Below are 13,940 nucleotides of genomic sequence, written 5' to 3'. Positions count from 1 at the left end.
AGCTGGTTTGTGATATATACAACGCTGCAGTATTTACATTCCCCAGATATAATTTCTGTGTATTGAATATTTTGTGATATAAAAAAGATCACGAAAGTAAGATCATTGCGAAAATACTAGTAGCTGGATATACGAAATCAGGCTTATTCAGAATATATTACAGGCAAAGATTTAAACATTTTCCTCTCATCTGTTTATCTCATAAATGTTCAAGCTAGGAATAGATATTAAAATATATGTCAATTTATGCAGGAATCTGTGTTTGGCTGTAGATAAAAGTACAAATCTGAGTTATCTTCTCTTTGTCTAGGTGTGTGGAGGATTCAAGTAATCTTGTATCTCTTGCTAAAGGACTCAACACAGAACTCACCAACAAGGTATTCTACATGTAAAACAGATTGATTAAGAACTTTTCAATCTAATGAATATAAATTGAATGTAAATGGAATTTTTTTTAGCCCATCCATTACCTTGTAAGAATTGAGTATTAAAGTTACTTTTTGGCGATTTTAGATGTGTTAAATACTGAAAACCAACTTTTATCCACAGTGACTTTATTTCACGATTTACTGGAGATAAACTGGTTTAGTAACGACTAATTGTTGCTACCAAGCCTTATCCAGATCCATGTTGTGATAAGAATCAATCGTCGAGGGCTGATTCGCGGCAAGAAATATTCGCGACAACAAGTCTCTCATGAACCGCACAAATATTTCTCGCACATGAAAAGAAGTTGGTTTACAGTAATGTGCAATAACAGACAGAACTTCTAAGTGTAGAATTTTTTTTTATTGGAAAGTGTCTGCCAAAATAGTGACAACAAGAGATCATTTGTAAAATAACCAGATAAACAAAATTATATCTTAACCAAAATATATACTCATGAGAGTTTTCTTATAGGTTGATTTTCATTATGATGATGTTGATATTTAGGTAACAACAATAGACGTGGATCTCCTCAATGTTCTGTCGTTCACAAATACCGGATGTCTATCACCGCTGTGTGCGGCTCTGGGGGGATTCGTGGCACAGGAAGGAATCAAGGCAGTGACAGGCAAATTTACACCACTCAAACAGTGGGTAAGTACAGTACATATGCATATAACAATAAAACAGAACAGTGACAGGCAAATTTACACCAACACACACATATAGTTTTTCATTAATGTTTTAGAGAAAAAAAAATTGAATTTATTTTAAACCGGGTTTTCCAACAGAAAAATCCGGTTAATGATGAAAATGGCGGGTGGGCGGGCGGCTGCCAAATGGGGACAATCATTTTAGGATAACTCCTCCTACAGTTCTCAAGAAAGGAAGTTGTTTTTTGCAGATCATTTGTACATATATCAGAGGTGTGCATATTGCTAGGATTGTGATTTCCGATAATTTATGAAAAGTCATTTTTTGGCAAAATATTGCATATAGGGTACCCTTATTGTACGGATAACTCCTCCTACAGTTCTCAAGATAGGAAGTTGTTCTTTTGCAGATTTAGAGGTGTGCATATTGCTAGGAGTTTGATTTCTGATTATTTATGAAAAAAATACCAGCTTTTGAACTTAGTCATTTTTTGGCAAAATATTGCATATAGGGTACTCCATTTTACTGGATACGGGTTGACATGGATTATGGATACAGTTCACATAAAAGGAAATGCGGTTTAATGTCACATTGACAGCTTTTCACTTGTTACATTACATAGTTTTTGATTTGTTTAGTTGAAGACCCAAACACTGTTCAGGAGCCTCGAAAATACCATTTAAAACATGGTATTAAAAGATCAACAGAGTAACTTCTCTATTTCATAAGAAAACAAATTATGATTCATAGCTATGTAGAAAATGACAGGGCTGAAATTTACAGGACCCAGATCTAACCAGTTATCAATTGACCGAAACCTTCCGCAACCTAAGAAAGATCATGGACTGCACAAAGTATTAATCACAAAGATTTTCAACATCGCTACCTTCACATCCTGCATGAATGAACACGGGTTATGTAATTTTTTTTCTGCAATAGCCCACAGATCACCAAAGAAAACATTTTATTGTTTGAGTATATGCATGACTGAGTAACGAAAGGCAAAATGTGCAATATTTTTTGTTTGGAACACTTGAAATTATGATGGAATTTTAGCAGTAAATTGAGAATAAGTGTGTTCACGGTGTGACCATTGGGGCAAGTACAGCAGGAACTACACATCCAACATGCATCATCAACTACATCCCATGGACCTGCCCCACTTTAAACAACATCACTTCCTTTCAGATACTTTTAACATCACCCCATACCCAAAGTTAGTAACTTTAATCTGTACTTAAAGTTGTTCACCCTATAACCGTATATTTTTTTTTCACCTGTTACATTTTTATTTTACTTTTTCATTTTTTACAACATTACATCCACAATTGTGGGAAAATTGTCTCTTCATGGTATATTATTGTGCAAAACTGGCTGTAGTGTCTCATTAAAGATATAAGCTAGCCTTCACAGAATAATTATTGTGATTTTATTTATTTTACAGCTGTACTTGGATTGTAGAGATGTGATAAACAAAGAAGAGGCAGCAACACCAGACATGTTTATACCAAGGTTAGTGAAACAACAGCTAGGTTATATCATCAAAATAAAACAAAGATGTCGTGTGCGTATCCATTGTAGTGTTCTCACCATCATCAGTACACACATCATGTGATCTAACTACTGTTCAAAATTTCAATGACAGTGTTCACAGCCACTGTGCAGAAATGTTTAATCTTCTCAAAAGAAATTGTATTTCTTTGCAAAATTTTATAGCTGTATGATCCTATTAAAAACTTTCATGTAAATACCTGGTACATATGCACCTGGATTTAATTTTATTTTTAACTGAACTTAAAATTGTAACTCATGGATTCTCTGTGTGGTAGCAGTTTGTATTTCATGGAATGGATAATGTCTGAGTGACTGTTGGTATGAGTACAGGGCAGCCTGGAGGTTTCCTGCCATCTGTTGACAGATCCCCAGGATCTCCCAGGAGATGTCTCTGTGTAGATCAAGTATATAGAATCCCTGATCTTGGTGGACTAGGACCTGTAGATGATCTAAAGCTGCTTGTGATAATGTTGTATCAATGTGTCTGTAACACAAGAACTCTAGGAAGTGTAACATTACAAATACTGGGATATATAATGTAGGCATTCTCTTCTGTAGAGCAGACTGTTGTTCTGGTATAAGTTCACTGATATAACAGATTGTGTTGTCAAGTTGGATACCCCTTGCTACAGTCTGTCTCATCTTTGTAGACCAGGACTGTCCCCCTACAGCCTCAGTATACCTCTCTCTATCTACACGTCCCTCATACATCAGATATGGCTGTGCTAACCTGGCCTTTGTCATCTCTATAACAGATAAAGCTTCCCTGTATCTGAATGTCTTGTAATAATAAATGGCAATGTAGAACATGTCAGAAATACACCCACACCTTGCTGCTAATTTCAGCATGTGACAGGACATTTTGTCTGCAATATACACCTGTTTGTTGACACCTGTGTTTGTGCACATGTTGTGTAATATAAAAGCAGTGTTCTGAAGGATGGTGGCTGTATGTTTCTGTAAACTTACAACTTGATACTGTGACAGGGGAGAACCTATCAACTGTTCTACTGTGTGTAGGACCTTCATACAGCGCTGTAGGTCTGATAGGTGTAGTGCATCATTACTATGTATCTCACCAAATAATTGTACATCAAACTCAGCCTCAGAGATCAGAGTGTGTTCATCAGTACACACCGTGAGTCTGGGATTACAGAGGACATCTATGATAGAGGACCTGATGGAGGGACTGTGTAGCAACAATGCTATACCCTTCTTATACAACCCATACAGTCGCCTGAATAGACTTGTTTGTGCTTGGCCATGGATTTTGCTCAGAAACATGTTGTTTTCTGGAATGAAAAAGTTTGGACTAATTCCTTCATACACCCATTTAAGGAGAAGTTTGAAGCAGACCCAGAAACCGGCCAGGAGATTTTGTGGACACCACTGAGGTAATGTGTTTTGTTGAATGGCCCAAAAAACAGCTGTTTTCATGTGGTAGGAACACAGTAGTTTATCTTCATCTCCTAATGCATTGTTAATTATTTCCTTTAAGAACAATTTTAACAAACCGTAAGTTAAGAACTGTGTATGATTCATTGAACACACAAGTTTGTATTCTGCCTGAGAGAAAGAAATTCTCCATTCTTTATCTTCATGATTTCCTAGTTTGTGTCCTATTGCTACAAAGTGACATTCATTTCTAACTATGTCATTGACAACATGAGGTGGGGGCCATGAGTGACATCTGTCTATCCATGAGGAGGCAGAGGGGGGCCAAAAATCACTGGCAAAACAATAAGCCTCATCGTATTCTAGTGAAACTTCTTTTGGACCTCTTGTTCCACTGCTACATGGTCCATGTATCCTGCTATCAGGAGCGATTGATGCACACGCGTTCTCTATGAATTTAGAACTTGATATATAGAGTCCCCCATTCATTTCCACACACGATGACAACACTCCTTGTCCAGCTCTCTCCAATGGTAACCAAAGTAACGTAAATCCTGCTGGACTCTCAGAACTATCACAGAGAATCAGTGTCTGTTTGTGTATGTTGTAATACTCAGACTGAGAGAAGTCCCAGACCACTCGGAGGTCAGTTAGCCAGAACATAGTGTCTATGTCTGAATCATTAAATCTAAATCCTTCTCTGTGACTTCCACTCCCCATGAATCTCCCCCGACCATTTTGATTGTCGAACAGCTCCTTCATATCCACTATATCTCTCCTGGAGGTCACCTTTTGTGGGGTCCCTATCTTGTGACACATCCCCACATACACTGACTCAGACATTTTCTGAAGAGCCATTCTGTAATTTAAAAATGTCTGAAGTCAAGTCAGGTGTGAATACTAAGTACACCAATATCTAGAGTGATTTTTGTTACAACTGAACATGGTAAAGAAACAAAATTTAATATACATGACTGTAATAAAATAATTTAATTACGTCTATGAGTTAATTTTAGAGTGCATTTCGAAAATAAAACTCTAATGTGCTAAAAATAGAACATGGATTCACAACAGTTACTTTTCTTGTGTCATTTTGAAACACTCTGATAGATGTAAGAGTATAAAAATTGTTGATTTATAAATAAATAAAGTTATTGTAATTAAAATACATCTAAATCAGTATACACATAGTAAATTTAGATCCACTCTTAATTCATACACCTGAAAATATATCCTAAGGGCAGCTAGTGCTTGATCGTGAGTTGGCCAGTTGATATTTATTCCCCCTTCGAAGAAGGGAGGGCATATGGCTTTGCTGCTGTCTGTCTGTCGGTCAACTAATCCACCAACAGTTTCCGTTCATTTTCTTCGCAGAGGATGAACATATTGAAAGGAAATTTGGTATACAGGTTTGTCATGATAATATATAGGTCAAGTTCGATATTGTGTACGATCGAGCCATTTTCGACAGAGTTATGGCCCTTGGGCATAGACAAATTCCAGTTATTTGCAGTTTCCGCTCATTTTGTTTGCAGAGGATGAACATTTTGAAATGAAATTTGGTATACAGGTTTATCATGATAATATCTAGGGCAAGTTCGATATTGGGTACGATCGAGTCATTTTTGACACAGTTATGGCCCTTGGAGGAAGAAAAGTTCCAGTTATGTGCAGTTTCCGCTCATTTTCTTTGCAGAGGATTAACATATTGAAATGAGGTTTGGTATACAAGTTTATCATGATAATATTTAGGTAACGTTCGATATTGGGTACAAAAGAGCCATTTTCGACAGAGTTATGGCCCTTGGACGTAGAAAAATTCGAGTTATTTGCAGTTTCCGCTCATTTTGTTTGCATAGGATGAACATACTGAAATGAAATTTGGTATACAGGTTTATCATGATAATATCTAGGTCAAGTTTGATTTTAGATATGATCGAGCCATATTGTGACAGAGTTATGGCCCTTGGAAGTAGAAAAATTCAAGTTATTTGCAGTTTACTATTCATTTTCTTTGTGGAAGTTTCCCAGGGAGGGGGTATAAGTGTTTCACAAACATCTCTTGTTGTGAACTTGGTTTTCATTGGTTGTTTGTGTCAGGTTGAATTTGGTTGTTTTGTATATATTGTTTTATGTGTTTTATCTTCAAAGTTTGCCAATCTTCGTCTGGACATTGACCACAGCAGGCATATGTTTATATATTGACTTACAATTGAAATGCGGAACAGGGCTGCGTTCAAGATCATAGCTGTTACGTAGGGCTCTGTGGTTGAACGGTAAGCTTTATCGATGTAATTAGTCTTTAGTTGAATATTTCCAACTTCAAATCTGAGACCTAGCGGCTAACCCAGAGGTACGTTCAATTGACCTAGATATACACGGTCTAGCGGCTAAGCTAGCTACTATGAACGCAGCCCTGATATTGCGTGCAATAGAGCCATTTTTGACAGGGTTATGGCCATTGGACGTAGAAATATTCCAATTATTTGCAGTTTCCACTCATTTTTTTTGCAGAGGATGAACATATTGAAATGAGATTTGGTATACATGTTTATCATAATAATATCTAGGTCAAGTTCGATATTGGATACCATAAAGCCATTTTCGGCAGAATTATGGCCCTTAGACGTAGAAAAATTCCAGTTATTTGCAGATTCTGCTCATTTTGTTTGCAGTGGATGAATATATTGAAATGAAATTTGGTATACAGGTTTATCATGATAATATCTAGGTCAAGTTCGATATTGAGTATGATTGAGCCATATTTTGACAGAATTATGGCCCTTTGACGTAGAGAAGTTCCACTTATTTGCAGTTTACATTTATTTTCTTTGTTGAAGTTTCCCAGGGAGGGGGGGGGGGTATAAGTGTTTCACTAACATCTGTTGTTGTGACATTTTTTTTATTGGTTGTTTGTGTCAGGTTTAATTTGGTTGTTTTGTATATATTGTTTTATGTGTTTTACCTTCAAAGTTTGCCAATCTTCGTCTGGCAATTGACCAGAGCAGACGTATGTTAATATATTGACTTATTATTGGAATGCAGACCAGGGCTGCGTTCAAGATCGTAGCTGTTACTGTGGTTTCATTAATATTCAAGGGTATCAATTTTCGAGGATAAAGTGAAAATCACAGTTTCAAGGATACGTAAATTCGTGGCCAATGACCCTATCAATACAAAATGTTAATAAAAATTGCACTTCAATGAACATTTAATTTCATGGATCAACTAAACAACGAAATCCACAAAAATTGGTATTCAACGAATATTGATGAAACCACAGTATGTAGGGCTACGTGGTTGAACGGTAAGCTAGCCTAGCAGCTACGTAAATATTCGTAGCTTAGATATTTTATGTTTAGCATCAAATTCAAGATGGCCACCTTTGTTACCACTTTGTAACAAATATGAAATCTATTTACTTAGTGATATTTTGTTCATCCCTTAAGTTATTATGGATTTTAACATGTATATTTCCGCTGGAAATAAACAAATTATGTCGATGTAACTAGTCTTTAGTTGAATATTTCCAACTTCGAATCTGAGACCTAGCGGCTTACCTAGCGGTCTCTTCAATAGACCAAGATATTTACGGCCTAGTGGCTAGGCTAGCTGCTACGATCTTGAACGCAGCCCTGACCTTGATATTTTCTGAGTCAGAGGTCAATTTCATTCTGTATATTATCTCGCCAAGCATTCAGTGTCATGAGCTTATTCCTATAGAATGGTGAGAAAGTGTTTCCGAATATTTTTATCTGAGTTATAATTACATGAATTTTTATGACTTATTTTGGGAGAATACATGTACATGCATGTATATTTTAAGAGTTATCTCCTGCTAAAATAACTTAATATAATTATTGTTTAATGATATTTCTGGGCTTATGTGAATAAAGTAAAGTAACTGTGTCACAAAAAAATTTATCATAACGAACCTTATATACAGACATCTTTGTTATTGTTCTATAAAACAGAGACTGTAAAATAGATATTCAAGGCTCTTGGTAAAATCCAGGTCCAATATTTGTTTTCTCCTTTATTTGTAAATCTATTAGACTAGTTATTACTAAAAGATATATATAAGCAGCAATTTAACTCTTATCTCATTTGTCTGAAGTGAATTCACACCCAGGAATTCTATGCTTGTACTATCAGTAGATTTTTAGGTCACCTGAGTCACTCAGGTGACCTATTGCAATTGGTCTTCGTCCGTCGTCGTGCGTTGTGCGTCGTGCGTCTGTGCGTCGTGCGTCGTGCGTTAACAATTTTACATTTTTAACTTCTTCTTGAAAACTACCAGGCCAATCGTTACCATTTTTGGTGTAAAGCATCTCTATGGTAAGAAGAATCTAAATTGTGAAATTCATGGCTCTACCACCCCTGAGGTGCCACGGGCGGGGCCAAATATGCAAAAAAAACCAAATTTTCAAAAATCTTCTTCTCTACTCCCACGCATGTGAGGAAAAAACTAAATGCATGGTTATGTTGTACATGAAGCCCTCTATCAAAATTGTGAAATTTATGGCCCCTGGGTCAGGGGTTCTGACTCTAGGGTGGGGCCAATGGGGATGGTAAAAATGTATTTAATCTTAGAAAATCTTCTTCTCTACTACCATATACATTTGTCAAAAACTAAATGCATGATTATGATGTCCATGAATCCCTCAACCTAAATTGTGAAATTCATGACCCCTGGGTCAGGGGTTCAGGCTCTAGGGTTGGGCCAATATGGCCATAGAGTAAAAATGTATTAAATCTTAGAATATCTTCTTCTCTATTATCATATATATTTGTCAACAACTATATGCATGGGAATGATGTCCATGAAGCCCTCAACCTAAATTGTGAAGTTCATGACCCCTTGGTCAGGGGTTCAGGCCCTAGGGTTGGGCCAATATGGCCAAATAGTAAAAATGTATTAAATCTTAGAAAATCTTCTTCTCTACCCCCATATATATTTGTTAAAAACTAAATGCATGATTATGATGTCCATGAAGCCCTCTACCAAAATTGTGAAATTCATGACCCCTGGGTCAGGGGTTCAGGCTCTAGGGTGAGGCCAATATGGCCAAATAGTAAAAATGTATTAAATCTTAGAAAATCTTCTTCTCTACTCCCATATATATTTGTTAAAAATTAAATGCATGGTTATGATGTCCATGAGGCCCTCTACCAAAATTGTGAAATTCATGACCCCTGGGTCAGGTGTTCAGGCTCTAGGGTTGGGCCAATATGGCCATATAGTAAAAATGTTTTAAATCTTAAAAAATCTTCTCTACTCCCACACATGTGGGCAAAAAAATGAATACATGGTTATGATATCCACAATCTCCTTGACCTAAATTGTTAAATTCATGGCCCCTGAGTCAGGGGTTCAAAACATGAAGGGGGGGGGGGGCGCAATATGGCAATATAGTGTTAATGCATATAATGTTTAAACATTTTCTTCTCTATTCTCACACATCTGTATAAAAAAACTGACTAATAATTATGTTTACCAGGAAGTCCTCTACTGAAATTTTAATTTTCATGTCCCCTCAAGGATGGGTTTTGACTCTAGGGCAGGGCCAAAATGGATGTATAGATGTTAATGCATATAACGTTAAAAAATTATTTTCTTTACTCCCACACACCTGAAAGGAAAACTGAATTCATGATTTTGTAGACCAGATCTTTTAGTTTTTCACCAAAATAATAGGTTTCACAGTTCTTTTTGAAACGTGGTCGTCATTACAAATTTATAATTTTTCTACTCCAGTATGAAACCTAATTAATTAGATGCATATATGAGACTCCATGACAAGTTTGTGTATGGGATATATGCTACTCAGGTGACCGTTAAGGCCAATTGGCCTCTTGTTTAAGATGTGATTGGCATGTCCCATTTTTACATAAAACACATTTTTATTTTGTAGGAATTGATGTTATAATATGTTTCAAATAGTGAATGAACTATGTTATTATTTTGTAGGTGGGATGCGGTGCTATTGGGTGTGAAATGTTGAAGAATTACGCTCTGCTGGGGATAGGCCAGAAAGACAGAGGATGTGTAAGTATTCTAAAAATAGATCATAAGATATTGATTGCATGACAAAAGTTACATCAGAATTCAGATTTGATAGTTTTAATTGATTTATGTTCTCTCTCAGTTAAATTGACCAATTCCATGTAACCTTATAGTCACTGTGGTGACCTTTTGCAATTGTTCTCTGTCCATTGTCCAGTGTGCGTTAACAGTTTAACAGAATCGAATAATGACTTTTAGTATTCTGACAGTAAATAAAAAAGATTAAATGCAAATTTAGAAAGAAAATCTGCAGTGAGTCATGAGGCCTGTGGGCCTTTTTGTCTAAAGATAGACTGAAGAACTTGTGTTTTGTCTGTTAGCATGTGTATACAATGTTGTTTCTTTACGTGTTTATGTATAATATTTGGTCGTTGTAGATTACCATTACAGACAACGATCTGATTGAAAAATCCAACCTCAACCGTCAGTTTCTGTTCAGACCTTCTGATATACAGGTACAGTTTGAAATTACCATGGCAGAAAGTTTAGTTTATTGTTGTTCATCTTTTTATGTCTCAATGCCCTATTTAGTTTGTCTCTTAATGCCCGATAAAAGGAAACATTTTTGAAGGATGAATTTTTTTTTCCTTTATTAAAAAACAATATTAACCTGGCCATTATTATTTAGGAATTTAGAGTAAACGTTCCGTCGCTTATTGCAGCTACATTCCCAAGATTACAGTTGAAGATTTTTACCATGTTTACAGAAAGACCAAACCCAGCTTTCAGTTATTTTGAAGTAAAGATCATTTTAAGAGGCTTTTTTAGAAATATTTCTAAAATTAAATTTTTTCAATTATGAAATTAGAAATTTGCCCGCTGAAGCCCCTTATTAAATTCCTTCCTTGGTTGTATCAATATTTACTGTTTTACTATATCAGGGGCATGAGAAGAAACTTTACAGCTTAAGAACCTAGCTACTGAAGAAGTCAGATGTCTTTAAATTTGTTACTTTGTACTAAATTACATATGTAAGTGTTAAGAAATGGAGTGTTTTTCTCTGTTTTAGAAACCCAAAAGTACCACTGCAGCTGTTGCTGTTCTGCAGATAAATCTAGGTAAATATATATCATAATGATTATCATTCAGGTGTGAAAGGTAGAAATAAAACCATATCTACTGGTATGTACATACAAGAAACCCTCTACTAACAATTCAACAACTTCAGTTAAAAGCCGAGGCATGATATTCATGATGATATACAACTCAGGTTTTATAACTAGAAGTAATCACTTTGTTCCTCACTGAACAATGTAATTAACGCTAGAATACAAATAGACAAGTGTATGGCTTAATAGCAACTATCATTTTGATGGATTTTAAAATGTTACATGTTTTTACTTGTAGAGCTGAATATAGAGGCACAACAACAGAAAGGTACAAGTAAACTTATTACTGTCAGTTTATACCTTAACATAATGCTTTATAGTTACGTGTATATTCATTAAATAAGTTTATAGACCTAATGTTTATTACTGTCAGTTTACACTTTGAGTACCTGTATACTGGTAAACATATGCTTTATGTTATTTAAGTTAGTAGTCCTAACTTATTGTGTTGCCATTCTATGAAGCCTACACCAGATCTAGTGAATGTTATAACATTAGGGTTTTCTCCTTTTTTCAAAAAAACATTTTCTGTTTCAATTCGTATGAATGTGACAAAATAAAAGAACAAGGCACCATGATTTGTTGTTTGGTTTTTAGTGTGTCCACAGACAGAAGACAGGTTTTATAACGACGCCTTCTTTGAGAACCAGGATGTTGTGGTGAATGCCCTTGACAATATCGAGGCTCGACGCTATGTGGACAGGTGAATATAAAGCGTATTGGCTGTAACTACATACATTTGCCAAACTTAAAGTTATTATTTGATTTTAAGGGCAACCTTTGTTTTGTTCATTCAAATTTAGAGAAAACATACTCAGTATGTAAATTCAGTGAATAAAAATAATGTGAACCCGAGACCAAAATTATACATGTAATACATCTCTTTTCATATCAAATACACAATTGTAAATATCTAGCTTATCAGCTTTCATCTATAATGCTTTTAGTAATGATTATTGTCATTTGTCTATTTTGCATTCACATTGTCTGTAAGGCATAATTTAAGGTTTGAATCAGGTTTACTTATCCCTTATTAAACATACTTACTGGTGTACATATAGTCGGTGTGTGACCAATCAAAGAGCGTTGTTGGAGAGTGGAACCCTGGGAACTAAAGGTCACGTACAGGTCATCATACCTCATCTCACTGAGTCCTACAGCAGTCAGGTTATCTACACGTATTAATTTCTAGTTTATCATAAAAATCAATACATTCTCTGTTCAAGCATTTCAAACAATGAGACAGTTTATAGTTCAGAAATAGTTTTTATTGGTTTCGTTGAAGAGAATGATCAGGAAATCTACAACACGTTTTCCAAAAATAAAAAAAGTAGGATGAGACCAGCATTTTTTTATTTTTAGGTTTACAAACAACAAAATGATAAAGTTCCGTAGGAGGAGGAAATAAAAAAAAAAATAAAAATCTCTTTTGATCAACAGTTTTTTTTTTATTTTTAGGTTTACGAACCACAAAATTGTAAAGTTCTGTAGGAGAAAAAAAAAACTTTCATGACATCATCTTTATTCTAATAATATAATGAATGACAACTTCATGATAGTGGTGTGTAACTGCATCAAGTGTAGCATGAGAAAAGTATGTCATCTGTGTAACATATCACTGAAATAGTACAATAGAATATTAGACATACAGCTTTGATATTACATGTACATATAGCAACGTCAGGGGTGTGCAATTACAAAATTTGGCCACAAAATTACTAGCCCAAGATTCAAAGTCACTAGTCAGACTATTGTCGGACATGTCAACATTTCATTTTTTTTTAAAAACCTATATTTTATGTACATAAAGTCATAATGTTTTCTCCTGTATGATACTAGTATATGATTATTAATATACAAAATATTTATTACTTTAATGTTTTCTGCAGTTAAAAAATATTCAACTTCATTGATCTCTCACATTTTATTTACAAAATTGGTTTGGGTGTTTATATGTGAGAAAACTCAAACATAACATTGTGAATGTGAACAGACTCTATAATAGCTGCAGGTCTGTAGCTCCTGGTCTGAAAAAATTTGGATGGACGACTTGGATCCATCCAAGTTTTTTCAGACCGGGAGATACAGACCTGCAGCTAACTCTATAACATCACTGCAACTATATGTGTGCATGTATTTTATCCTGAATTTCCATGTACAAAGTACAACTATGCAATTAATTATGTAATGGTAAATTTTAATTGAAAATAACGGAAAATACACAAACAATAATATGATTTTTTTTAAATTCACTAGGCAGGTCACTTTAAAATGTGTTCATGAGAATAGTTACTGCAGAAATTTATAATATCTCTAATACATCTCTCTCTCTCTCTCTCTCTCTCTCTCTCTCTCTCTGTAAAATAAATTTTAAAAAAAGCCAATGAATACATATGCCAATTCAACACAAAAAGAAAGGGAATCATTTTACAGTGATGTACTCGAAAACAGCTGCACAGGTAACTATCGAAGCCGTGTTCAGTGAGGTGTGACTATCTCGTCTAGCCACTGGTCAACACTGTCGGTAAAACTTCAAAGTATGAAACTTACAGCAGAGTGTTTGTAGAAGCTTCTCTGAAGAATGAGAAAAAGATGCGTAAGAAATTTTTAGGCTATCATGACTCAAAAAGAGCAGATTTTATACCTCTGTGATAACAATGACGATACACTTTTCCTACTAGGAAACATTTGCTGTCGGGAAGAAAAAAAAGATCTTTTTTGTAATTTTATTTTTT

General features: G+C 35.1%; 1 protein-coding gene and 1 pseudogene across 1 annotated transcript; one reads left to right on the top strand and one right to left on the bottom strand.

The window, feature by feature from the left end:
- Positions 1–13,940, top strand: part of LOC117688757 (ubiquitin-like modifier-activating enzyme 6) — a 32,610-nt pseudogene that overhangs the window by 8,387 nt on the left and 10,283 nt on the right.
- LOC117688746 (uncharacterized) lies at positions 1,074–12,392 on the bottom strand. Its single transcript, XM_066087895.1, has 2 exons — positions 12,253–12,392; positions 1,074–4,888 (listed from the first exon to the last, which is right to left on the bottom strand). Exon 2 carries the CDS (start codon positions 4,885–4,887, stop codon positions 2,875–2,877), a length of 2,013 nt encoding a protein of 670 aa, XP_065943967.1. The 5' UTR covers position 4,888; positions 12,253–12,392; the 3' UTR covers positions 1,074–2,874.

Source organism: Magallana gigas, chromosome 6 (genome assembly GCF_963853765.1).
Source record: "Magallana gigas chromosome 6, xbMagGiga1.1, whole genome shotgun sequence".
Classification (NCBI taxonomy): Eukaryota; Metazoa; Mollusca; class Bivalvia; order Ostreida; family Ostreidae; genus Magallana; species Magallana gigas.
This window is presented reverse-complemented; position numbering and strand designations above follow the sequence as displayed.